We start from the raw sequence: 27,670 nt of genomic DNA, 5'->3' as shown, positions 1-27,670 counted from the left end.
TTAAGTAATGAAAATAATCACAGTGTTTAGAATTGCAGAAGAAGCTGTATTAATGACAGCCTTAATATGCTGGAAACTGTGGCCTGAAGGTGGCAGGTAACAGAGTTCTCACCTCGAGGCAGCAGAGTACGAATGGGATGACACATTGCTTTCCTCATCCATGTATTGCCTCAAATTGCTGATAATGTGGGAAGTGCTGAGATGTAACTTTCTGCATGTTGTGCTTACCATGCCTACTTTATAAGGTTATGCAGGGTCCTCCTATTCTACCATGTGTTAATACCTTTCCAGGGGAACTGCATTTTCTTTATTATGGTCATATTTCTACCTTTGATGTCACTTAAATGTTTCCTTTAAATGCTGGACTCTAACTCCATTTATCCCCTAATGAAAACACCTAAACAACCTCATGCGTGGCTCTAAGGACTGTGTGGGTGTGCAGGCAAAGTCACCTTCAGACAATTAAATGGTAGAGGAGAAATTTATGGATTTACTTGAACCATAAGTGTTCTCTATGATTTATTCTCTTTCATTCTGGAATTTAAAAAGCATATCTAATTTTTGTTGAATAAAGTATAGGTCAGGAAAATGCAAATTACGGGAAATAGGGAAAAATGGGACTACCTTCTGAAAACTGTGAGCACTACAAACAAACTTCCAAAAGGTAATGATAAGGAATTTTTCAATCAAATTTTATTCAATCAGTGTTGAAGTAAACAATAATAAACTCATCTGTCATTTACTGCTGAATGCCAAACATGCAAAGCTATGTCTGGCTGTTCACTGAGTAGGTTTTAGGACTGAAAAAAGACTGTTAATAAAACCTGGGAAGAGGAAACTAAGATAGATTTCAGTTGAGTGATTGGAGGCAACTAGTTGAAGGCAAGATAAGTAATTTCAGCATCTCAGAGTGATTTTGAAGACCATTTTCCCAGCATTATCTAGTCTTAAAATAACTTAATATCTTTCTTTTGCACAGAGGTCTAAACACAGCAGTCACTATGGTGCCTGGTACACCATCTCACACACTTTCAGACTTCACTGAATTCAGTTGCAATCTTCTTCAAAAACATATCAGGAGGAAGAAATGATTCCCTAGTTTTACAAATTACATGCAAGGGCTCACAGTGTACCCTCAGGATTTGCTTTCATCAGCCTGTTTGGGTTCAAACCCTCACCTCCTGCTTCTCAGTCACTGGAGCCTGGTGACTGTGTAGGGAGACAAGAAAAATTCCCAGAGCCAGCCTGAAAATAAACAAAAACAACCTCCTTTTGCTCAGCTAACACTGGAAGCAGAGTTGAGATTCCCAGGGCTCTCATTCCTATGATTTTGGGAAGCTCCTTTCAAGAACTTTCATTTCTTACAAGGATGGAATCTTGCATGCCTGCTTGAGATGAAATTTCTGTCTTCCTCAAATATTCCCCAGGAGTTCTGCTTTAATAAAACTGCAGTGGCACTACCTGAAGTGGAAGAAGTTGTACTGCATACAGAAAAGGTTTTATATATATATATATATATATATAAAATATGATGCCATTTATGATGATGTTCATAGAGCTCAGGAGAGAGTAAGTTGTTGCCATCTCAGTTTGTCAGACTTTATAAGCAATACATTTGTCCACTCAGAGAAAATAAAAACAAGATCAGGTCTACACTCTTCAGTCATATGAGAAAAATAAAACAATCTAAATGAAAAGTGTATATAGCTCTGAATGACACAACATTCATGCAATAACCTTTATATTAATTAGCACTCTTTAATTTCTTACAGAGTGCACTTCATTTATCTATGAGCACTGAAGCTGCCTTTTTAAGACAGGGTGGATTATTTCCAGTTTGTTAGTACATATCTATAGCATGCACATGAACAATTGTTGAGATACTTAATGATTCATCACAAAGAGTGTACAAAAAATGACTGGCCATATGATGTTCACTACTTAAGAGTACATTTTAAGTTTACAGCAAGAAATGAACTTCATCTAGTTCTCAAAACACTTGATTACATCTAATTTTACTTGGTAAAAAACAGATATAAATAATTTTATTGAAGGAAAATACATGGTATCTGCATTAGCAGGAAATAATGAACTGTAACTACGTTTGCTTGACCTACAGAGAAGTCTGATATGCAAACTGTGCTGTGCTTCTTTGGCAAAATGCACCATGAAAGACATTAGTAGCCAAAAGTGGTAATAATTTAAATGGATATAATAGCATCCACATGAGTTCACCTTTAATATTACTGAAAATGAATCAGTATGCAATGTGAGTAATTATTCATTATATTCATTGTAATTATGAAGCTGAGTAACTACTCACACTGTCTCATTGAACAGTGTTTCAGGGGAAAAAAAATTGAATAAGCACAACAGCAATAAACTATATCATATAAATGCACTCATTATGCACACAGATTTAACAGCAGGATAAGTAAAAAGGGACCTTGGTAATCTTTGATGTATCCAAGAGAGAGAAAAAAAAGTCCTAAACAGTACAAAGTTTTCTGAAAACAAAGGAAGAGAAGGAGAGGACAAGGGAAATGGATTACTGTTTGGGTTAGGGATGTTCAGAATAGAAACAAGATGGTAATTTGCCAAGCATCAAAAGCTTTCTCTGACAAAGTCACTGTGAGTTTTTATAAAATGATTTTCATATAATCAGCATAATCTTTCTTACAATTAGCAGTTCCTTATGGAAAGTCAGCAAAAAAGTTCTTTTATAAGAGAGTGACTTTTTTTAAGATTTACTGACCATTTAACTCTTATAAAATAAAATCTCCCTTTTGAAGTTCAAAGCATGCAGACTGTACTGTCTTACGTGAACACGTCTCTCAGCTCACCACAGTGCTCCTGCATGGTGCTCCAGGCATGAGACTTTATTCCTAGATTTTATTCTAAGAAACAGGGGCCTCTTCTTCCTCACCCAATTCCAACAGCCTATGGGTATTTAGGTATTCCATACATGAGAAGTCCTAGGCAGACTGACTTCAAAACTTTTTGTTTTTTGTCCTGATCAATCTGCTCTCATTTTATAGTAATGTGCGTAAAAATCTTTCTCTCACATCTGTGTATATTTATCCGTGTGTGTGTAAAAGAGGACAAGGAACAACATTGACATATTATGTGTTTTTAGATCACATGGATTTTATGCAGTAGTAAACATGCTTGATACAGCCGAATTATGTAGCTTCTGAAATTTCCAACAGACAAATTGTCTTCTGAAAATATATTTGACAAGCAATATGAAAACCAATGCTGTGAGGCAGAAGATATTCCCCATACAATGTCTCTACAGGCCCTCTTAAAGAGCTTTGTGTACTGGGTATTCACAGGAAATTGGAAGAAATGATAAACCACCTAAGCCTTGGTAAGGAAAACAGGAGGAGTTTAGTTAGATAGAGCTGTTTGCATCAAGATTAAATAAATCAATAGGAACTACTGATATAAATTAGTGTATTGTAAACAAAGTGAATAAGGAGGCTATTCATTAGAAGAATCATTGGCAATTCAATTTACCAATTACTAGAAGAATTATCAGATAAATGAATTGAAAGGAAATCTCAGAGATTTCCATGGTGTTGCCTTATCAAATACATATTTTGCATTTAATGACAATGAAATATCATTATTGATTCCTCAGTCTAACATATTTCTGCTCACATCTATGTCCTCCACTTTAAAACTCTCATTCTGTCATTTTGGGAGACATTACACTTTCTTAAACTGCCACCTGGGTTTGAGCTGTCCAGAGCCCTGTACTACTGCATGCTGGTTCAGCACCACCTGAAGACATCACAGACTCACACAATTGTTTGGGTTGGAAGGGACCTTGAAGATCATCCCGTGTCAACCCCTCTGCCATGGACAGGGACACCTCCCCCTAGACCAGGCTGCTCTAAGTTCCATCCAACGTGGCCTTCAACACTTCCAGGGCTGGAGCATCCCAGGGATGTGATCTGTGGAACAAACTGTTTCACTGCAGGTGGCGCGAGCATGGGAACTGCACTCTGCCGCTCACACTCCTGGAAAGAGCTGTTCTGAGAAGGGCAGGATTGGGGCTGATCCTGCTGCCTCTGACAATGGCCTTGCTGCTGGTAGGTTGTCCATTTCTCCCTCTCAAAGACTCCCCTGCATCTGATTTCTGCCTGCAAACACCCAAAGACTTCACTTGCTGGGAAAACCTGCCAACTCCATTTATTGTCATGGATGAAGGATTCCCGGGCTGCTCTCAGCGAGAAGATGCAAATGGAAAGGCTGGGCAAGGAGAACAAGGGAGCGCGGAGGCACAGCCAAGGGGCCACGGGAGGCAGTGCTGTGGGAACACGCCACACCGTCACCACGAGGAAGAGGATGGGGAGGGCAGGAGGCAGCTGAAAAGAGCTGTGAGCAGCACAGCACGGCACTGAGAGCTAATAGGATGTGACAGAGGCTATGAGAGAAGTATGACGAGGCAAATGAATGTAAAGGATAAGGTTGACAGGAGCGCATTGCGTCTGAAGGCTGCCCTTATGATGGCAATATCTGGGAAGGGGGGCTAGAGGAGGCTCAATGAAACCCTGCCTGCATCAGGGTTCCAGAGATGGTAGAAAGGGATCAGTCAAATGGGCTTGTACTTAAGGAGTTTTAGAGCTTCGAGTGTAAATTGTGTTAGTAGTGATAAATGCAATTTAGAGTGCATGTCTACCTAGTAAGGTTCATTTTAACAACATAGGTTAGAAATACCAAGGAACGTTTATTTTTTTGCATCTACCCTTGTAAGCACTGTTTTTCTATTACACTGCAGATAAAAGTGTCCTTAACAGCCAATCACATATAAAAAAAGTATGAACATGTAGAATAGAAGCCAGGAACAAAAAGTATTGCCCCCTCAGACATGAAGCTGAACTTACAAAATAGGTTGAAAGCGTCTACCACAGAAGAAGAATTCCACAAAAGGATATTTAGTGCTATATTACAATTATGTATTAAAAAACCTGAAGAGATGTTTAATATTGCCATTAAGATCACACTCTATAGACACTGTGCATTATATTTAAAAAGGAAAAGGGCCTCCCTTGTAGTCCAACAGCTGATTTAAACCATCTAGGCTTTCAAGTGCTGAGAATAGTTTTTCAGTTAGTTAGGCATATGAGACTTACATAGGAGAATTACATAGGACTTAACAGAAAACAGAGTTTTCTGTTATTTTAATTTTGATTTAGAGGTCATTTAGCATATTGCAGCTTTCAAGTCCTATGAGCCATTTTTCAGTCAGCTGAGATTAAAGTCCCTAGCAAGATTAATTGTAGAATTGGGATTAAGAGATTCTATAAATCACTCAAATCCAAAAATACAGCTATCAGAATACTAGGATAATGATAGATACATCCATATTGTATCAGCCACAGCTAAATTGAATTGACACTGTAATAGACTGAACGTAGTCAAATAGGAGAGTAGAAGTAATTAATAAAGATTATTCTTGAGGAAAGAGCAGACTCCATTGCAGTGACAATTCCTGGGAGGAAAGTTCTCTTGAAGAGCATTTATTTTTCTACAAACGCCTGTACAAAAGACTGGTATGGCTTCCTGATTTGTCAAAGCTTCCTGCTCCAGAGGGACAGTATGCGGGACAATGAAATTATTGCCTTTCCTTCAGTTGTGTAGTGTACCTAAAGCTGCAGTGTTTGTACTGGTGGCTAAATTGCAAAGGATCTCAGATCAAAACCTTGCATACTTGGGGAATTCACTGTTTTCTTATGTGGACTGAGGGGAGAAATTGTGGTGAAATTCTTTCTGTCAGACCAGGCTAAAATATATGATACCTCCTACTCAAATACACATGGACATATAATCATACATGTACACCCACAGATACAAACACACGTCCTCCCACAAGAGACATCTATGCAAGGCTAGATCCCATTCAATAATTCAATACCCCAAAGAAGGAGCTTTGGGGTATTGAATGGGATACAGAGAGAGAGACCTTTCCTCTGTTAAAGCCAAGGGGTGAACTGTCTGAATCCATTAAGGATGAAAGGAAGATAGTTGGCAGGAAAAAGAAATCTCAAAGGTATTTCTAAAAAAGGTTGAGGGGGTCATTAAGCCACTGAAAAAATGTAAGGTTATTTCCCTGGCAGGTCATCTAAGAATTTTTATTCATTTCTACTCTGAACAGGGCACAGCTTTGTCTATTTTTCAGTCCCTTCTGCTACATGCTGTATTTTTGGGCTGAAGTGAAACCTCACCTTGTGACCGAAATTGAAGCCTCGGCAGCATCTGGCCTTTGGCAGAAAGTGAGTTCATCACCACATCTATGCCTCACTTTGTGTGTTCCATACCTCCCTTCACTCTGGCATCTCATAAAACCAATGTGACACTGAGGATGCAGCCGAGAGGAGAGCGGTGATCGTGCAGCCCGCCCGCTTCCTTGCTGACTCAGCCAACGAGTGCTCAGCTCATTTCTGCAGTGCTACAGCAGCTTCCTCACAGCAGAGGCAAGGAAATATTTTTAATTGATTAGAGCCTCCCAGAAAGCCAAAGCTAATTTGCTAGTTCTCAGATAAGCTGTTCTAAGGATCTTGTTTTCTGGTTGTAGAGCTAAATCAGAGTTAGGCTGGGCTGGCCCTCCATCACTCCTATCAGCTGCATTGGTCAGAAAGAGGTAAACTTTTTTGGGAAAGAACAACTCCTTCCTCTGCATGAGTGTGCTGCAGTTGTGAGTGAAGCCAAATGCCACTGATTTATAAGGAAAGCAGAGCTGAAAAGGTCAGTGACCTCTGGCTCAAAAAATTTGGAGTCCAGTTTCAAGGCATGTGACAAAGCTGAAATACTGAAACAGACTGACTTCAAAGGGGAAGAAATTAACAGTGTGAGAGCAAACTATACTCCATCTTACCACATGGTTTCTTCTGTGATGGTAAAGAGTAACTTAATATGATTCTATGACTATGGTTTAACTTTGGAAAAACACTGACAGGCAAGGACAGACAAAATGAAAACTATGGATCCATAGGGGAAAGACTTGTTGGGGCAGACTGGAAGGGAAACCTGATGACAGTGACATGTTGCTATACAAAACCTGAAATGTGAACTGGATCACACAGGAAAATTAATGTGGAAAATGGAGATAAAACTTGAAAATCTTAAGAATGGTGGAGGCCACAAAAACTGAAGAAATACCTAAAAGTGAAAACTTGTATAGATACTTTTTCTTTGTTAAACAAAACCTGAATGAAAGAGTGATTCTTTTATGTGATAAAGGGAAAGTAGAGAAGCAGATTAACTATCTGGAAGAGCAAATGAAAATTACTTTGTACATTTGTTAAAAAGAAAAGCCAAAATATAGAACATCTTTACTTGTACAAATGTGGTCTCTAATTAATGTTTACCAACATGCAACAGGGTACCCAGCGATCAGATCAGGTATCAACAGTGTTTATAGAAGCAATCTGGATCCCTCAAAAAATATCAAGAACTTTGTATAAGACAAACTGAACAGTGTTTACACAAATATATTTTAATGATGGTAATAAAAATAAAAGACACATATCCAAAATAAATTTTCAATGCATTTATCTTACTAAAAAATTATTTTACCCTCCTCAAGATCCATGTGTGACATACATATGTATGGATGTGATAATGGAGTGCACAACATCTGAGAAGAGACAAGGAAAAAGGGATCTTTCTGCAGATTTTAACACACTGTGGATTAGGCCCCTTAACAGTGAATATGTTATGTGACATGGGAATTTGCCTTTGGAACCCTAGGCTGGGTCAAGTAATTGCATCTGGGAAACACAGTTTCTGTTTCTTCCCAGGTTTTTTGTGGTCACATTTTTGGAAGATCAATTTTGACAGTACTTGTTTAAATATTTCCTTACTTCATAGTGAATGAGGGACGAAAATGGCCCACAGAAATCTCAGGAGTAATTTATGAATTCAATCATGGTGAAAAATGTGAATTAGACCCTTTCTGCTATGTTCTTACAGGGAAGTAATCTTGCCAACACTCAGGATACATTTTATGTCTTTCTCAGTACATTTCACAGTCTTGTACTTTATCCCTAGGTTTTTTAAGATGATAGAGCCATAAGGAGTTTGAAAAAAATTAGAATATAACTACAAAGAAATCTAAAATAATCTATGCCCATAACCCTATAATCCATGATTCTGAGAACAGCACAAAATATCACAAATCTTCTGGAGAAGTAGAAGAGATGCCAGCGCACAGATAGCACCGTACCACGAGGCCGTGCATTACTTTCCATATAGTCAGTACCTTTCTTTTGCTAGAGATCAGCTCAGGGAGAACATATTTAACTACCCTTTCCCAGCAGTGCTGACAGGCAGCTACCTTATGATAAGCAGTGGTCTTCTCATGCTGCTCAATTAAAGGGATTTCCCTAACTATTTTACCTATGAATGAGTTTCATAAGGTCTGGAAAATAGGTGTAATGAAATAGCAACAGTTTGCGAGGTCATACAGCAGGACTGAAGAGAGGGGGGTCATTTAGAACTGTGGCTGAAGTGAATAGAGTAAGAATCTAAGTGTTCAACACATGCTTATGTCACAGTTATATCTGACATTAGTCCCCTGTGCACACACACAAATTACTTTCTTACAGATGACAATTCCCCTCAACATAAAACTGGCTGTTTACTAAGACAATATGGCATCATCAATTCTCTTCTCCTTTATCAAGCAGTGCATTTTCGTATGATTTAGACACACACATTTCTTACAGTGACAACTGGCATCAAGATAAAGGCAGACAATCAAATCTATTAGGAAGCAGGACAAGAACCACCTCTTTGCTTGACATTTCATTAATAAGCAATGCACAGCTGCATTACTCATATCTCAAAATAACACAGTTGCTGAGCACAACTGAGTGCAGATTGAAAAAGACTTTACCTTGTGGTGAAATAGCAAACTGGACCATCAACTTCTATTTTAAAAGGGTGTCTGTTGCATACACTGCCTCAAGACTCAACAGATTCAACAGAGAGAATGATAAAAGACCTCCCTGTAACTTGTCTTTCAGAGCTAGTTCTTATGTATTACCTCTCTGAGAGAACTTCAAGCTCTATTTTATATGCCATAAAGCCATTTTATCCCCCAAAAATTATAATTTTAACTTTTTGGGGGGACTGAATGTAACCCTTGCATGGCAGCTAGCACAAACAGATCAAGCCCAAGAAAGAAGTAAATAAATAGGGCTTGTTAAAACACCTTGTCCAGACAGTGGGCTGGACTGGGGGGAGGCAGGAAAAACAGGATGGGGGAAGAACAGAACAGAACTGACCCAGCTCAGCATGCCCAGAACTTTAACAAACTGAAGGAGACATCATACATTTTCAAATTCTTTCTTCACCATGTGACAACAGCTGTCTAAATCTGAGACTGTGCAGTCAGGAAGGTGTACAACTCCTCTAAGACCTCCCAGTGGCATCAAGGCTTCTCTAAACTGGAACACTAAAAGGGGGAAACAAAGTTAGACCATCTCTAATACTGCTATACTCACCCATCTTTAGGTTACTGGCTGGAAAGTTCAATTTACAAAATGACAAGTGCTTTACATTCACATTTCTCATTTATTTTACAAAACCTTTCCTGGTAATATCAGTGTTATTTACTACTATAAACATTACTACTGTGGCATTAAAATTCTATATGTAGGCACTTACCTTTCAATAATCTACTCAAAGTAATCAAACAGGAACTGACTTCTCTCTCTTTTAATGCAATATCCTTCTATTATAGACCAACATGGCCCACCCATCCCTTCATAAATGTGTCAGAAACAAGGTAAATATTTTTGATCTCATAGCTCCTTCCATGGGGGTCTTCCAGACACACACTCCAGAGTGGCAAGGTGAACAATACACCTCTTTTTACTTTGTTTCATGGAAGACAGTCCCATCAATTTATTTGATTCTATTAACAGCACTGTGGGATAAATTTTCCTGGTTTCTTATTATCGAACACATGTGTAAAGATTTGCACTCAGTCTTCCAGATAAGGACTTCTAAGCATCATGTATCTGACATGGTAATTCCTTCTCTCTGTAGGCCAGAGGATGCATTTCAGGAGCATGTTTGCCTTTTTTATAAATACATTACACAGGTGGTTTGCAATAATCCTGTGATCAAGCAATAAAGTCCCATTCTGAGATCCTCCTCAGCAGTTATTACCTCTGCTTAGAGATGATGCTCTGTATTGCCACATTCCACCTTTTTTCTTTTGCAGTCTTCCTAACCACTAGATTTTTCATGTTTGACATTTCAAGTTAATCATGGTAATGATCTGTCACCTTTATGTTATTGATACAGTTCTCTGTTTCTGTCTGGAATCATTGTAGACAGCATTATAAAAAGAATTACTGAGGATTTTTGTAAATATATGTCACTCCAGTTTCTGGAATTTGGTTCCAGAAAACTGATGTAAAGCAATCATTTATAATATCTTGCACCTGCAGATACTATATGGGGTAGTGAAATAGGTGCATACTTTTGTCCAGACAGCCATACAACCTTGGTGAATTATATGGGTCAACAGGAAAGATTAAGTATCTTCAGCTATTTATAAAGGGTGCAACTCAAATACAAGCACTTTCATATTAGAAACAAATCCAAATTAAAAAAAATAGCTACTGGAAATTATGCAACCTTTTTCTAAATAAATCCATATGCATTCAGCTATACTGGCAGCATGCAAGCAAACTCTAGCCAGTTATTTAAATTCTTTCTATCAAAAGAGTCAAGTTTAAAAATTCATTATTGCTTTGAAAGTTTTATGTTTCATCCTAAAATGATATACCAACATACACATTAAAAAGTATCAGCAGGAGAAGACTCCTATCAGACTTTGAATATCCTTCTACTAACCTTGGGTGGTTTAAAAGGATAATCCGGTGAAAAGGTTATGTCAAGGAAGAAAACTCCACCTTCATATACAGACCCTGGAGGCCCCAGTATAGTTGACCTCCATTCATAAATGTTGTCTCCTTTGGGTCCAGCACTAAAATAGAAAACAAAAATATAATAACCACATGCAATCAAGGATATACTGCATCAGTTATACTCTACCAGTAGTACCTGCTGGTTTTGCTGTAAAACCAGAAACTAAAATTGTGTATCACATTCATTAAGTTAGACAGAACACGCATCTGATGTCCTAAGCTCTGTCAGAGAAGTGATATATTCAGCCAGGAAGAAGAATTAAAATCACATCATAAATTATTCAAATAAGCACAGAAAAATTCCCAACTGTCTTATCTCAAATATTTTAGTGGGCAGATGTGAAGTATTTACAGTGCAAGGATACAGAGACTTTGCTGAGATGTCTTGTCACTGTCTTGCTTCACAAGCCATCCTATTTTCACCTACCTCCTCACCCACCTACCTCTTCAGTCAGCAGCAGTGTAATTACACACATTACACAGCACAGACTGTACTAAAGACTGAGCAGGGTACAAGCAACCTTGCAGCTGCACGTGTTCCTAACCTAAGGTCTCCAGTCACTACCACAGAAGGCTGCTTCACTCTGCAATCATTGCCCTATCTTAAATAATATAAACAGGAAGTGGGTTATGTTAATTATGTTAAATACAACAGGAAGTGTTGGATTATGTTAATTCAAAGTCCTTGGTTTAAAACACAGTACTGAAATAATATTCAAAATGTACAAAACATAATCCTGTATGAGACAAGAAAAGTCTCTCACCTGTATGGTGAATTCCTGAAAAAGATTAAATAAAATACTAACTAATAAAAATTCCTGGGCATGACTCTTCGAAAATCCAACACAGCCTCCTTTCATACAACATAATACCTGTCCATATAAATATGTATTTTACTCAGGATGGCCTCTTAAAGCATATGAAGACTTTTCCATTCACAGACTGCTGATTACAGGACCTGAATTTTAATTATGATCAATTGGAACAGTGACTTCCAGATATCTGATTAATATTTTTTAGAGGAAGGCAGTGCTGGTAGATATCTCAGAAAAGTGATGTGGTATTGTCTTAAGGGATTTCTTGTGAAACAGTTCTTGTTATGTTAGCAGTGAAGGTTTCTGCAGCGAACAGGGGTTTGTGGAATCGCTCAGTGTGTAGAACAGCTGAAAGCTCTTGGCTATGCTCCATGCCTCACAATGTGCCCAAGGTACACAATTATTATACGACATCATGTCATGTTCACTGCTCAACTATTCGTTTTGTTCACTGGAAGTTAATAAAACCTGCTTTCACCTGCAATTCCTTGGGCTCCCTTCATTAAAACTTCTGACTGCACGATTCCCTAAATACAGCTGCACGACTCAGCCCTGTGCAGAGCACTTCATTAGTCATGGTACCTACATCCATTTTCTATTATAGCTGTTAATGCTTCTTGGCTTTCTAAACTACCTTGCTTTCTCAACAATAATGGGTTACAGAGACTATAACATTATGGAACATTCATTTTCTATCAGCCATAGTAACAAAACTAGCAATTGTTTTAAAGATGAAATCTGGCTTTTTAAGTGGCACAATAGCAGAAGTGTTGCCATCCATATTTCACAGTGTCGATAATACATCAGGTTGCTAGCTGCCAAACAAATTTAATTTACCCAGTTCTCAGTTTGCATTAACCTTTGAATAATAAAGCACAGCTGAGACTGCTGTAAGAAACAAACCAGAGAATGAATAATTAAAACCACCTCCACTGCCTTTAGAAAGACCAATCCTGAGTCAACAGGGAAGGTTTAATTGTGACTGAACTAGGCATTAAGGGGCTAATTGAACTCTTTATAAGCCCAAACAAATGCAGTCCTACATCAGTGGTATGGTATACAATGTTCACAGAAAATAAAACTCCTAAAAAAATGCAGGCAATTATTTCAAATAGAAAAGACAAGAAGCAAGGCAAGTCTAAATCTTACACCAAAAAAAGCCCATAATATGTGAAAGGAATCCCTTCTCATTTTCTGCAGGAAAATGTTCTAACACTTAAAGAAGCAATTCCGCAGTCGATGCCAGGAGGTTAAAATGGAAGTGATATAAATGTCATTTCCAGAGAAATGGTTGGAAATAAGTAACAAAAGCTAGCCCTAGCTCTTTCAGAACTTATTTAGCCAGGAGGGGTTGGTTTGGCCCTTTCTGCATTTGACTGAGGCTGACTTTTTTGATCAGAAATCTCTCTGACAGTGGCAGTTTCATACTGTATATTATTTTTATTTGTTTTGCCTATTTATTTAATTGCATTAACATTTGAAATGAGCAGTCATTAATTAGAATAGTTGGAAAACGCTCCATCTGCCAGTTGAACTGTTTCGGCACGTCCAGCTACAAGCCCAGCCTGATCACATTCTGAGGATGCTGATTAACATTAATTGACGGTTTTCTTTGCAAATGAGAGATGAAGCTTTATTAAGTATTATTATTAATTTGAAGAATAGCTTAAATTGTATGGAGTGTGGGAAGACTGCTGTTATTGACGCTGCCTGTTTAAGTGCTTGCTGGCAGCAGGGCTGTTCAGCCATGTGAAATACCAGCCCATGTGCACAGGCAACAGCTGGTATTAAGGGCAACAACATGCACAAGCATCACAGTTTTTCATTTGTGCATTAATAATACAAAAAGTTTGACAGGTGTATTAGCTTTGTTTTCCTTCTTTCTTAATTGTTAAGTCTTTTATTTATCCACAATACTGGCAACCCGAACAGACTTCACCAGAGAAAATTCCCAATGCACAAGACGTCAGCCAGAGCCTTATTCTGTAAGGTTTAAAATGCAAGAGGATTTAATTACCCTTCTCTCTACATAGATATCTGCCCAACACAGTGAAGCCCAAATGTTTTACATTCAGTATGATTTATATTTCAGCTCTGTTAAAGTTACTGGCAACCAAACCACAGATCTCAAAGAAAGTGCACCAAACAGCTCAGTGCCTGAAGTTCTGTAATCTTTGGAAGAACATATTTAGATGTGCACCCTGTCAGCAAAAGGCAGACTAAATCCGTCCTGAACTCAGCTGACCCAGAGCCAGAGCACACACAGGCTGCCTGTGACGAACCTACTGCTACACAGTCAGCTCCAAGGGAGAGACAACTGTGGCTGGGCAGCTCCAGGTGGAAGTGGATGAACTCTAAGGTAGTAGGATGGACTCTTAGGAGGACAGGTCTGCTGTGAGACCAGCAGTGCAGCCTCCCAGTGTGAGCCCAGATGCTGACAAGCCAGTGACTCTGCAGGGTGGGGCAATCAAGGAACCAGCAGAGAGGTTGTAGTGTGGCTCTGAACTGGTGTTCCCCAGTTTTCCAGTGTTACCTCCCAAGTGGAATATGTAACATAAGACCAAGGAGGTGCAGCTGAGCTCCTGGAGACTTGAAGTTATTAATGACTTGCCAAGAGCCAGCTGTCTGCTGCTATTATTCCCCTGCAGCTGATGAGACCCTCCACAGAATACTGTACACTTCACCTCTGCAGAGGTTTGCTCAGTGGAAGAGCTGGAATAGGTGGACATGGAGCAAGTTTTCTTCCAGAACAACACCCATATGAGTGTATGAAATTCAGGACAAAGGAGTGAAAACATGTAAAATGGTCTTCTTTTTATTTCACTCTCCTTTGCTTCTCCTATATTTCAGTTCTGCCATGGCTTTTCATAGATACTTGCAGGTGAAATGTATGGACATCAGTTACAGTTCTTAGCACAACACTTTAAATGCTACTAGAACTGAATTAACTTTGCTTTAAATATGCTTACCACATGGAGTATTTTCTATTCCCTCAGTATGTTTTAGGTAGGCAGCCACTTGAAAGCAGTGCTGCTAAAACTGCTTGTCCAATAGAGCAATGTATTATAAACACCAAGCTTCCCCTGCATTTAAAATATCCTAAAATATTAAATGCAAAATAATGTATTGGGAAAGTTGTATGAAAAAAAAAGCACCCATGATATACCAGATGAAAACCTATATGGAGAAGTTATTAAAGTACGGTTGATTTTTAGCTGTCGTTTGTACACAATTGTATGTAATTTCCAGAGAATAATTTTAAAAAGTGAAAATACAGAAGGTCAAAAAAATAAGTACGTTTACCTTGATTATCAAGTAGTCATACAAAACAGATTGGTCAAAATAATGTTATCATTTTTAATCTACCTTATATTTCTCAATCAGGGAGTCACATTCTTTACCAGCATCTATGACTGAAGGTAACATAAACTTGTAATATGTTTCTGGTAAAATGGAAAATGACGACTATTTCAGTGTCTTCCCTTCTGTTCTTGGTCTCTGAATCCTGCTGGTATCCACCATTAAAATGGGATACTCTTTAACACAAGGGAAAGGCAAGCCTGTAGCACAAAACATGTAGGATTTTAACTTCAATGGTTTTCTAGATCTGATACATGAACAGTGCATAGCAGGGAACTGATCAGGCCAAATAAAACAGGAAAGCACGTTGGTTGGAGGCCTTCCTATTCCTCAGGACTCAGAAAGAAATGGAGAGATTCTTGTAGAGAGAGGGAGTCTTTATAACAGTGAAGAATAAAGCAGAACCAGGATATCACAGTAACGCCCATGAACTCACTTTCCACGGCATTGTCTATGGCAACTCACTCCTAGTATTGCATTATGTAATCTGAATTGCCTTAGCACACAGAAACACACATCAGAGCCAGGCTGCACTCTGTGGAGGATGCAGTCTCTCTCAACTATCTCTGGTAACTTACAACAGTAGGAAAAAAGACACATGGAAGGCTGTTTCTCTTGTCTTTTATTGTGCAGAGCCTTGGCTTCAATATTTAGGAGTTTTCCCTCTGAGGAGAGAAGCTCATTACAGAATGATCTTCATTTCTAATTTCTACAACAGTTTCTTGCAATCCCATTTCTTGCACATCTAATAGATATACAGGAGCAGATCCTGCCTGTAGCTGCTTTCTCTGAATGCTTCTGGGAAGCCATTTGCCTAGAGGGCAAAGTGGATACAAAAGTACAATAAGATTGGCAAAATAATTTAAGAGCGCAGCTGGTGAGGTGAGAAGATGGATGTGGCAAACCAGAAGACTGCAGATTCAGCTTTCAATGAGATGCATCTCTTGAGAAGCAGATATGAAGCTTCATTAAAATAAACTTAGTATACTCTCTGCTCTCTATTTTGAACACGATACCAATAATGAAACTAAGGTGCTAATAATGAAACTAACTTCTGAGCAAAAGTGTTGCTTTTGTCTGCACCACAGCTCAAGGTTGACTCTGTGCTTGGGGACAACCATGAGATGAGCAATGGGGCTGTGCTGGGGAAGTTGATTGCTGGATAATCCCAGTCTGGGAAGAAGCGAATCAGCAGCAGCTATACTGATACATCGCCAGGTGTTTCACACCCACCTCCCCAACCCACTATTCAACAAAGTGCAAAAATTGAGAAGCATCACAGTCCTGTAAGCCACTGCCATGTTTCTGCAGTTTTTTAATGGATAAAGGCAGTATTAGGATACAGATGGTGCCAGCAGTACAGGTTATCTCCTGAATTTCTTCTGCTCTTGTCCCAGTACTCTCTCTGCAACCTGGAAGCCCACCTGATCCACCACCTCTTGAGCCTTATTACTCCCTTGTTACTGGCTATTACTCTTTGTAGCGTATGTATTTTCTAGTTTCTGCCTGAGGGTAGTTTCTCTCCCACCCTCTCTCTGTGTGCTGACAATTCATTGCTCCTTCATCATGGTGGATCCTTCCCCACTTCTCCTAACACTCCACTTCCTTTTCCCTCATCAAAGACTATCAAAAAAATCTACTAGTTTTGCACCTTTTTCTGGAAGTGAGGAGGGGGTGAAAAATGCTAACGGGCTGGTTTATTACAGTAGAGTAATTTTGTTTCCTTCCTTCCCTAGAAAATGAAGAGCAAGCAGAGTGGGAGCTGCAGCAACAGTGGAGTAGGGAAAGGAAAGGGAGTCACAGCTGCCCACCCAGATGCTACAGTGATATCAGGAGGTACTTTGGTAAATGTATGTAATAAACAGTTGCCACAGCAGCCAAAAGAATACACTTCTACAAAACAAAAACAAAGAGATAGCAGCAAGCACTGAGACTGCCTGTGGCAATGGGTGCTGTTGTGTGGTTAATAATACCTCTGCAATGAATAAAATTAGCAGGCTGGTCTCCAGGCAGTAAAATCAAAGAACAATTAAAGAAATAAACCCTTTCAGAGTTAGAGATAAGTGCTTACTTGGGCTATAATATTGATGACTTAATTTTTCCTCAAGAAATAAAGTCCCCAATTTTAGAATGCATAGTATTTTTAATGTCTTTTTTCTCCCCCTGAAAATCTGCTGAAAATCCCAAAAATCTTCCTTTTCAAATAATAAGTTAAATAAGTTATTAAAGTTATCATACCACCTCAATTCCTTCATCTAGATGGTGGAAAGAAATGTCATTATTAAAGTGTTGGAAGATGCTAATTGTTCTTACTAGTTATCATCTAGACCAAACCTAGAAATTTTTCAGCATTAAATTTGAGGCCCAAGAGATCTACTCTAAGTACTCTAAGTAAAATAACTCTTTACTCTAAGTAAGTTGCAATATACATTCACATTTTTAAAGAGTTGTTCATTTACTTTAAATAGACTCAACAGTTAGTGAAAAATCTTGCCTTACCATGACCTAACACTTGAATTTGGGTCAATGCTAGATCCAGTATTTTTGGTCACCCTACAATATAAATGGGAATTTATGTCTTGCAAACGTTGGAATATCAATATTATTAGATGAGATAAGTATGATTTTTGAGTAGGTATCTTTCACTAGACTTAATTATTCATAATGGAAACAGAGGGTGAAGTGATTGGGCCACTTGTCACTCAGAAAGGCTTTGGCAGAGAGAGACATCAGACAAATCATTTACACCACTTAGTTTCCATTGCAGTGAGAGAATTCAGCTGAAAATCTTGAATCAGACTTTCTTTCAGGTCTTTCAGTTTTCTGACTGAGACCATTTTTCATTAAGGACCATCTTTATTTTTTTAAAAGTACTTTTAGGCAAGCAGCAAGGGAAGGAGGATATTAAGACATTTTTCTAAGTCAGGCTGCAATTCTTTCAAAGTGGTTATATCCTGCTCTTATTGTGTGCTTTTTATTGAAGCCAGTTACTGTTTTCATGTACACTTGGGAATCAATATGTTTGTGGTATACCTGACTGGAAGAACATGTAGGCAAACTGATCCCAGTGAGCTGCCAAAGGAGCAATAATGCATTACAGGGTATTTCTTGACATTGCTTCATATGCTTATTGAAGCCACTGGAATTCAGTATGGTACAGCATTTTTAAATTGTCAGTCTTCTGTAGTTTTAGCAAGGTATTTCTAAAGGTGTATTTATCCTCCAAAGTGAGAATGCAGTTTACTTAGGGCTTCCTGCCTCCTTCTTGCTTGCAACAAACCTGCAGCACACCTCGTCAATGTGCCCAAAGTCTGTATGAAGACTTTTTTTCTTGTGATAAATTTTATCTGCCCTCCTATCATGGGAGCCATTAAAAATTATTGGCCAAAGCTGTGAAGCTGTGCTGTCTTTAAAATTAGTAAGTCTGGGCCACATTATTAATATCAAATAGATTAAGACCAAAGTAAGTATCAATTAGTTGATTTTGTTATTTGCTTCTAAATAATACTGCCAAAAATTATTAAAAATATCCTATTGCTTTTGCAGACTGGTGTTATTCAAAGAGTACTTTGATGCTTTTATTCTCCAAAGCCCTGTCCTCAGAGCATTCCTGAGATAGAAACCATCATGAAGAGAACTGCTTCTTAATGCACAAAATAGTTATTTATATTATACTATCTACAGCAATTTATTCACTGCAAACACCATTACACAGTGTATGATCACAGCATGCTGAGTATTCACAATGAGATTTTAAAAATGGCAATTTTGTTAAGTATTCTCTGCTTTGTTCAGCTGAAGAAAATTACATAAAACCATCCACAGAAGGCTTGCCTTGCTCAGAGTAGGAAACAATCATTCGCCTCCTATTACACACCCATGGGCTCAATTCCCTTTTGCCACATCTTTTGTTTCTTTTTCTTTAAAAGTAATACCAGCATCTGAAGTTCCAGCTCTTTTAAACTACCAGAAATTGACTGTATAGTTTAAAAAAGATAAAATAATTTTCAGCCTGATTTGTCTCTATGGGAAATTATATCAAGCATGATTTGTAGCCCTATTTTAGTAAAAGAGAAAACCACAAGTACCCAGGAATGAAAAACACTACAGAAGAATGAATAGACTGGGACCTTCTAACATGACCTCCAACCTTGCAAGCTGCCGAGTGATATTCTTTCCATGTTCCTGCTAATTTGCTTTTCCTTGGTTTTTTTTTTTTCCTTTCCCAGGATTGTAATTTATTTTTCAAAATATAACTGCTTTTTAATTTCACAACATTTCCCTTTGCTGACAACAGTTGTAATTCACCATTATCTCTTCTCTAAGTTAATCAGAATCCATGACATGCAACAGTGGGGTGGCACCACCAGGCACTGTATTTTTAAATTTTAAATCTAATTTAAAAGGATGAGGTGACTAAGTGCAGACAGATAACACACAAACCCCAGAGCAGCTGGAAGATTTAAGAGGTGTAGTAGGGAAGAAAGCATTCTTTAAAACAGCACTGACTTTTTAGTTTCTGTGGAAACCTTAGAGGCAATGCAGGAGAGAGAGGTAGACAGGACTAAAGCAGACCAGCTCAAACATACTAGAAAGACTTCTCATGAATGTGTGGAACACACTGAAAGCTTTGGATTTGAAATGCATTTGATATGTTGATTTGATCACCAATAAAAAAATGATGGCAAATTCTTGCTTTTTATCAGACATGATGAAAAATGACAAAAAAGCCACACATGATGTATTAGTGATGAATGGATCAACTGAACTTCAACTAACATGTCCTTCACTTTGAGATAATGGACTGCTGATTCCATGTCAGAAATTTTTTCAAGTCATAACCAAAAAAGATCTTTACACTACTTTAAAAAAATATTAGTGTAAAATAATCTGCAGTAGTCAGACAGTTCAGTAACTGAGAATGTTTTAGACAGGGTTATTTCTAATATATGTACACCCACACTTCCTGATTATTACGAATGCTACAAGGCAAGGCAGTAGAATTGTTCAATGCCTGCACATTCGCTGTTCCTCAGAAAGCTGGGCTTCTAGCTGGTCACTAGTTATTGAATCTTTCCCCAGCTCACAAATGTTTTATCCAATGGCCTCTAAAGAAGTTTGATTTGTTCAAGACTGTTTCTTTAAGAGTCCTTAGGCAGTTGTCTAAATAACAGCCTAGAAATTTTGAAACCTTATGAGACAAGATAATTTTGCAACTTTTTACTCTGAGTGGCCTGATTCTGAGATTTCTGTTTTGTGACACTTTATATAGACTTTCAGTTTTTATGCATAAGTTTCTAGTAAAACAGTTCAAAATTAATAATGAGGGGAAGTAATGAGAAGCAAATTTAAATAACTATTTACATTTATCTCAAGCATATAATACAGCTGTGTAACCAACAAGTCTGCTTGTGTCCATTTTGCAAACAGAGGAACAGGCTTCGATACAGACCCCCCCCTCATTTCAGTGGGAGATTCACACATGCTTACATGTGAAATGCTTGCTTACACAAGGAAACAATTCTTTATTATGGCACAGATTAACCAACATGATGTTAAACACATTATAAAACAAGTCATTTCCTCCTGAGTAAACAAGCCTATAAAGCCAACAGGCACAGAAAAAGGAAATTTGATTCTGAAATCCATATACTTCAAAAGCAGATTCCTTTTATTTAGTCAATTTAGTTGAGAGGCTGTCTTATTTCTCCAGATCTCTGGTGAACAGAAGAAAACACACTTGGAAATTACTGGAAATGACACATTTTCACAACCTTTTTCCCTTAATTTGAAATTATCCTCTTACTTCAAATATGGAGACCAGCCACAGGTCCAAGGTAAAAAAAACCTTAAAATGTCTCAACTCTTGGTTGAGACTGACTGCCCCCACTGCAGTGTCCGAGGTTTGAACTTTACACCACTTGACTTGCCAGCCAAAACGAATGGTGACGTGCCAGAGTCAGACTGGGACCAGTAATGTGGCTTCTTCTAAGTCAAGAATATTGCTGAGACTTTTTAATGTCTCTGGGGTGAGGGGACTTATCTGGATACATAGCAGGGTAAACTGAAAATTAAATATAAAGGGATTTCTTGTTTTTTCATCAGCATCATTTTCTCCTCGGATCTTTTAGGAGAGTCTTTATAGCTAAAGTTACGAAAGGGCTTATGAAGGAAGTCTTCTGTTCTGAAATGGCTGGAATCCTCTCAAAATCAGACCTGGAGTTACCAACTGTTGCTGGACTTACCAACTGCTACTACAATAGTCCCAAAAATGGTGATGCCACAAACCTCACTATAAGAACAGGACTGTTCCAATGTGTTTTTCAGGAAAGCGGAGCTCACCTGGGACAACTACATGAGGCTACATTCTTCTCAGTACACACACCTCCACGGTGCCCCATGGATCAGAACTTCTGATTAGAAAACCATTCCTATAAATGGCTTTGTTTCATCCTTGCCTGTATTTAAAAGCAGGATTGAAACATACAAAGTTGTTCTGGGAAGAATGATGGCAAAATTGCTTTAAGAAAAGGATGCTTGTTTGTCACATAAAGGTCTCAATGAAAGGGTATGGCTGGGAGGAGAAGTGCTCTGCCTCTACTCTCAGGATGGGAAGGCAAACAGCCAGTGTGCAGGTACCTGCTGGTGAAAGCAGTCTTCACCTCAGAGATGGAGTTGAGGAACTCAGAGCTCTGTAAAATTCCTCTCAAGATTTCAGGTGACACTTTCACTACTTTCAGGGCCTCACACATGATCCACATGAGAAATGACACTTTTTCTAATGAAGAATCGACATTTCTAATTGGTAAGAGGGAACTAGCCTTCTAATCTGTTAGTCATAAACAATGACTGTCATAGAAGAATTAAGGATCACATTTTTAAGGCAGGTTTTTTTATAACCACTGTGTATGTTCCCTACATCAAGATAAAATACCAACAACAGTTGAAATTGCCATTATAATTTCCTTGGCAACAACAAGTTGGAATCTTTACTCACACAGATGTTTTTTGCATGATGAATATTACATTTGTGTTGTTTTCTTTCCCATTTTCAGTTCCAGCTCATCTCCTTGGCTCACCTGCTGGTGATACCTGCTCTCATCATTGTTTATTTACTTGTACTATTACTGGTTGTCTGCACTAAGTGACAAACAGCTGGTTTTTGAGTCAGAGCTACCACCACGAGGAGAATCCCACAATATTGCACTAGTCATGCAGAAATTCACAATGCAAAAAACCCATGTGGCATAACCTATAAACACTAGAGCTGTATTGCTTATTTTTCTCATGTGCTACTGCTTATCTTTATAATCCTAATCAAGCTTGCTTAAATCTTGTGTATTCAAAGAAAACAGCTGAAGTAAATGGCTATGAGCTACAGAAGTGTTCATTCTGTGGTCTGGTTCAGTTCTAGCCTAGATGGCTCCTGTCCAAGTTGTTTATACTTGGAGACTCTTTCTTGGTCTGCTTTGAATGAATAGGATTTTACACAAATCCATCTCTCAGTGGAAAAACACCCCAACTCCTAAGATTATCACTGCTGATTCCAGCCCTGCTGGCAATGGATGGAGGAGGGAATACTCCGGCTGCATGTGCCAGGTCTTGGTGGACTCCCTGAGAATGCCATGGGGACACATGCCAGACAGCTGCCTGCCTTTACTGGTTATTCACCCATTAATTAGGGATGTGTATTTCTACTAATGGCTGTAACCATTGTTCAGATACTCTTCAAAAACACCATATGTAATTTAAGAGCTTTAACAGAAAAATGCCCTGGTCTCTATTTCTAATGCAAAGGGAAGGCGCGGTGGAGAAAATTCGAGCCGTATTACTATTTAAATAACTTGGATATGATCAAATTCACCGATGGTTCACCTGTACTGCTTGTGATAATTTAGTAGAAACCCAGCTGCCTGAGAAAGACTTAGAATTACCAGTTTATGTATTAAGAGGAAAATGTGTTCCTCTGTCAGATCATACTGAATCACAACAATGTGCATATGTATTCATGTCACAGTTTCTGCACTTTTACTGTTTTTTGACGCCTTCAAAATAATCTTTTTTAAAATTAATGTACTTGCCAATTGTACATTCTGGAAGGGAGAGCAGCTGTTTCCTCACAACTGTATGCATGGCTCTTTGAAGAAAATTTTGTTTATTAATAGTAATCTTTTTTCCATAGCTTCGCAATTTCTTAGATAATAGGGCAAAACACAATCTTCCTTTCATGTTTGCTGCAGACTGAAGAGACAGATGCAATTGCAACAGACTACTTATGCTGAGGGCAAAACTTAGTACTGCTTAATGTGACTTAATGACTAAAAAATGTGTATCATTTATAGATGACATCTAGTACTCTGCTAAGTTGTTATTATTATGGTCAATGAGTCTTCTTCCCTGCTGGTTAGTAAAAGGATTTGGAATTAAATCTGTTTTTATTTTACTTGTTCAAGTCGACACACTGAAAGCAACTGAGCTACCCACATAAGTAATGCAAATGGGATTTAGTCTTTATTCACAATCTTTTTCTAAACAGAAGCTCACATACAAGAATATAGATATTAACTTGAAACACTGGGAGAAAGGGAAAAAAATTCAGGACTGAAGAAAGGCTATTTTACAGCTACATAGACATGTAAACACCTCCAGGAACTTTGCTTAATAAGGCCAGCTACTTTCAGCTATCATTTCACCGCCCGTGACAATCTTTGCATGAAAGAATTTCTTTCTCCCTGAGGCAACACTAGCAAGTTAGTGCAGCTCCCTCGAAATACATAAATGCTGTATTTAAAATTAAATGTATAGCATATGGAGGACTGGAGCAGTGCTCTGGAAAGCAACCCCCTCTCCCACCCAAAGGCACTCGGGTACACAAACATACATCCCTGTGAAATGTGGTAGATGTGACTGGGAAAATGTCAGAATACAGAAATTTCCTGTAGATTTTAACTCGTATCAAGACACACTCCTGTGCAAAAGATACCACAGGGTCCACAACTGGTCTTGAAAAATCTCAGAACATGATGTACACAATGAAGAAGTCAGTTCAGCAGCATTCAATACATGAGCACTCTTCCTCTTACGGAATACATTACTTGGCTTTTCTAATGATACTGAATTGGTTTCACACAGAGTCACAGAATCACTGGGTTGTAAGAGACCTTCAAGATCATTGAGTCCAACCCAGCCCCAACACCTCAACTAAACCATGGCACAGAGTGCCACATCCAGTCTTTTTTTAAACACATCCAGGGATGGTGACTCCACCACCTCTCTGGGCAGACAATTCCAGTACTTTGTCACCCTTCCAACCCCAAAACAGAGAAGCTGTGAGTGACACACAACTTTACTGGGAAATGAAGGCTCAGTTCTGTGTGCTCAAGTGTAGATCTGGATTTCAGTGATACCAGGGATAAAACTCTCACTGACTTCAGTACAGTGCACAAAAGAGAGCATTTACGAACCACTTATAAGAACATAAAATGTGCATGATGCTGTGCCTGCAATTTTAAAATCACCTATTTTTAACAAGTCTTGTGGAAAAAAAAAGTCTTGTGTGTATAATTGTAGATTCAAATTTAAACCAGTTGACCTACTTTAAATTGTTTTCAGTTTATCATGTTAGGAAAAATATTCTAAAACTGTAACCTCAGATGATCAAAAAAACCTGACCCCAAACCTTCAAAATAAAAAACCAGGGTATTGTGGTTTGGTCCCTGAAACCACCAAGCTTTGATCAAGGCTTTTTTTTTCTTTGCAGCAGTATTTCAGAATCACATGAAAATATGAACCCCACTTGTTGGTTGACTTCCATTCCCGTCGCTTTAGAGGGAGTCTCTGCTTGTGCAGAATGATTTAAATACAATTCTCTGACATTCAGAACTGAAATGTCGGTTCCTGTGTGAAATACGAGAACTCATCACCTTGGGAAGTCTATCAACTTGTTTGACAAATCTAGCTGTATTACATTTTGATGTACATTTCTTCATAAACTAATACTCCCTATTTAAAGCATATTTCTATTTTCATTTGCATTTTTATACTTACTTTCAAGTAATTTTATCATTGATAGGGATTATTGTTGGGTTCAGGACTCCAATCCTACTACAATATAAAAAAATGAAGCACTTTTACATGAATACTTTCTCTGCAGAGGTAAAAGGTCAAACAGAGTAGCACTAGACAGGAGAAAATAAATTAGTAAACTGAAGGAAAGATAATCAGTCTGGTTTCAAGGTTAACTTTCTGTTCTTTATTGCAGTGAGGGTTTCTTTTTTCCTTCTTTTTTTTAACTTCTAAGAGCATGCCAATTCCATGTTCCAGCTTGCTGTGCTACTGCAGCAGAAACTACACAAATAGACAAAACTTCTAAGAATCACACCACCTTACAAAACTCCCCCCTGCCTCTCAGTCACTCCCTCTGAAAAAATTTAGAGCAAAGAAATACCCTTTGTGTTGAAATTCAGGAAACTGAGGTCCTGGCAAACTGACAGGTAAAGTCTATTTATCTTCCCCAAAAACATGCTTGTGTGAATAAGAAGCGCTCCCAAGTGTGAGCAGTCAGCTGCCTCCCCGGATGTGACTGTAAATACTGTGTTTAAATACAGAATCATAATATTTACAAATAGAAATTACACACAGCATGTCCTTCAAAATCCCTCTGCCATTGTCTACAGGCTTTTGTGGTAAACAAACTAGCATAAACAGTGGGTAGTAAAAGTGGCTTAAAAATAATTTTATGTTTTTGCAAATGAAGCAGTATTAGCAACAGCCATTACTCTTGTGTTGAGACTGCTGTCTTATTTCATTCCTTACTTTGACTTCATAAACCAAATAATACATTTTACTTCACAGAAGGAGGAAAATCTGCAAATACCAACCTATTTTTTTTCCCTTTTCAAGCTTTGGAGAGCTTATCTAAAATGTCCCTACACCTTATTGTATGAACAACTTTATCTCTGAACTTTCACATATTTTATAAAAATGTCAGGAGAGATTTAATGTGGCAAGGGCCTCAAATACAATTTAAATGTATGTTTCTCAACTTAGGGAAATTAGGATTCCCCAACAATACTTATAAGTTTTGCATTGACCTATCTCAAAAAAAAAAGTTCTTTTTTTCATTCCTTTTCATCTCTGTTTTCCTATAATAGCCTCAAGTATTTTTCATCTGTCAGCTATAAACATTATAGTTATTCATTACATATGGCCTTGGCATACTTGTTATAGCTACCTAGAGTACATTTCAATACCAGAATTTCTCAGTTTAATACACTACTAATGAATCAAATAAAATCCAAGTGGTTTGGGGCTTCAGCTGACACTAACTTATTACCCCTGTAATCACATCATGAGCAGAAGTGGCTCTGTACCTTTTGCTCCTTGTTCAGGACCTGCAGCGAAACTAACCACAGTATTCTTGCTCTGTGGTTTATACTTACTTCCAAATCTCAGAAAATGTATTTACATGTCCATTGGAAATTATTTTTTCCGGGGAGGTCACGTTATGCTAGCCACCACAGATGCCCAAAAATCAGTATCTAAAAAATGCCTATTCAAATATACACCCACAATTATTTTTCAGGCATTTTAAAGACTGTAGTTTGCTTCATTAAAATACTTCACACCAATCCTCCTCACCAGAGACCAGCCCAGAACCAGAAACTCCTGACTGAGGCATGGGGGTGGGCAGCCATTCCTGTGCCAAATATATTCTCAAATCCTTTAACAACCCACACTAAAGACATTCTTCATTCATTCAATAACATTTCTTACACAACCACACGGAAGAAAAAAGAGAAATGTTAAGAGCTATGCCTAGTCCTTTGCTGTGGATCATACAAAGAAGAAGACCTGGACTTGAGGGGTGAAAGAATAGTTTTATGAAGCTAATTCTCTGCAGTCAAACATAGCACAGCTGCAAGTCACTGCTCTACAACAGCTAAAATTTAATAAAATGTTTCTACGGGGTGATGCCAATGAAAATATTCACAGTACTATAAACAGGAGTCATTAATTATCTGCAGGTCATTACCAAATGTTAGGACCTAGTACTAAAAATACATATTGAGGTAAACAACAGTGTTTTGTGCACATGAAGCTACTTAAGGACATAAGATGCTCACTACCCACGCTTCCAAGGAACAGCTTACTGTTTTTGACAGCAAAGTGAAGATTTACATTCTAGGAATTGAAATAAATTTCTTTTATAGCATTACTTTTCAGCCAGTACACTACCAGAAGGCATTAATAAGGAAGGCCTATTTAGTTCTCAATTACCCAAGGATGGTGTAATTCAGAAGACCCTTAAGAGTTTAGTTTTGGATTTTCAGGGGATATTTTTGATTTTTGTGATTATAGAGCATGCGATAAGTACCCAAACCAGGCACAGAATACAAGACTTGTTATCAGCTCAGAGAAACATTATAATCAGGATTTCATTTGTTCAGCAGAAGTTCAAAACCAGGATGTGTTGTGTAGAACATCTGTACCTGCTGTACCACACGACAGCAGGAAACAAGTTTTAGAGCTTGAGGTGAAGAG

The 27,670-nt window shown here is 38.2% G+C and overlaps 1 protein-coding gene across 2 annotated transcripts in view; it reads right to left on the bottom strand.

The window, feature by feature from the left end:
- The window catches only part of LOC118684176 (ubiquitin-conjugating enzyme E2 E2), a 201,428-nt gene that overhangs the window by 25,840 nt on the left and 147,918 nt on the right, over positions 1-27,670 (bottom strand). For both annotated transcript variants that reach the window (XM_036378918.2, XM_036378917.2), the window contains exon 4: positions 10,879-11,011. In XM_036378918.2, the coding sequence (XP_036234811.1) occupies positions 10,879-11,011 (133 nt within the window). The remainder of the gene's footprint in view (positions 1-10,878; positions 11,012-27,670) is intronic.

Source organism: Molothrus ater, chromosome 1 (assembly GCF_012460135.2).
Source record: "Molothrus ater isolate BHLD 08-10-18 breed brown headed cowbird chromosome 1, BPBGC_Mater_1.1, whole genome shotgun sequence".
NCBI classification, from domain to species: Eukaryota; Metazoa; Chordata; class Aves; order Passeriformes; family Icteridae; genus Molothrus; species Molothrus ater.
Note: the sequence above shows the minus strand (reverse complement) of the source record. Positions and strands in the feature narration are given on the sequence as shown.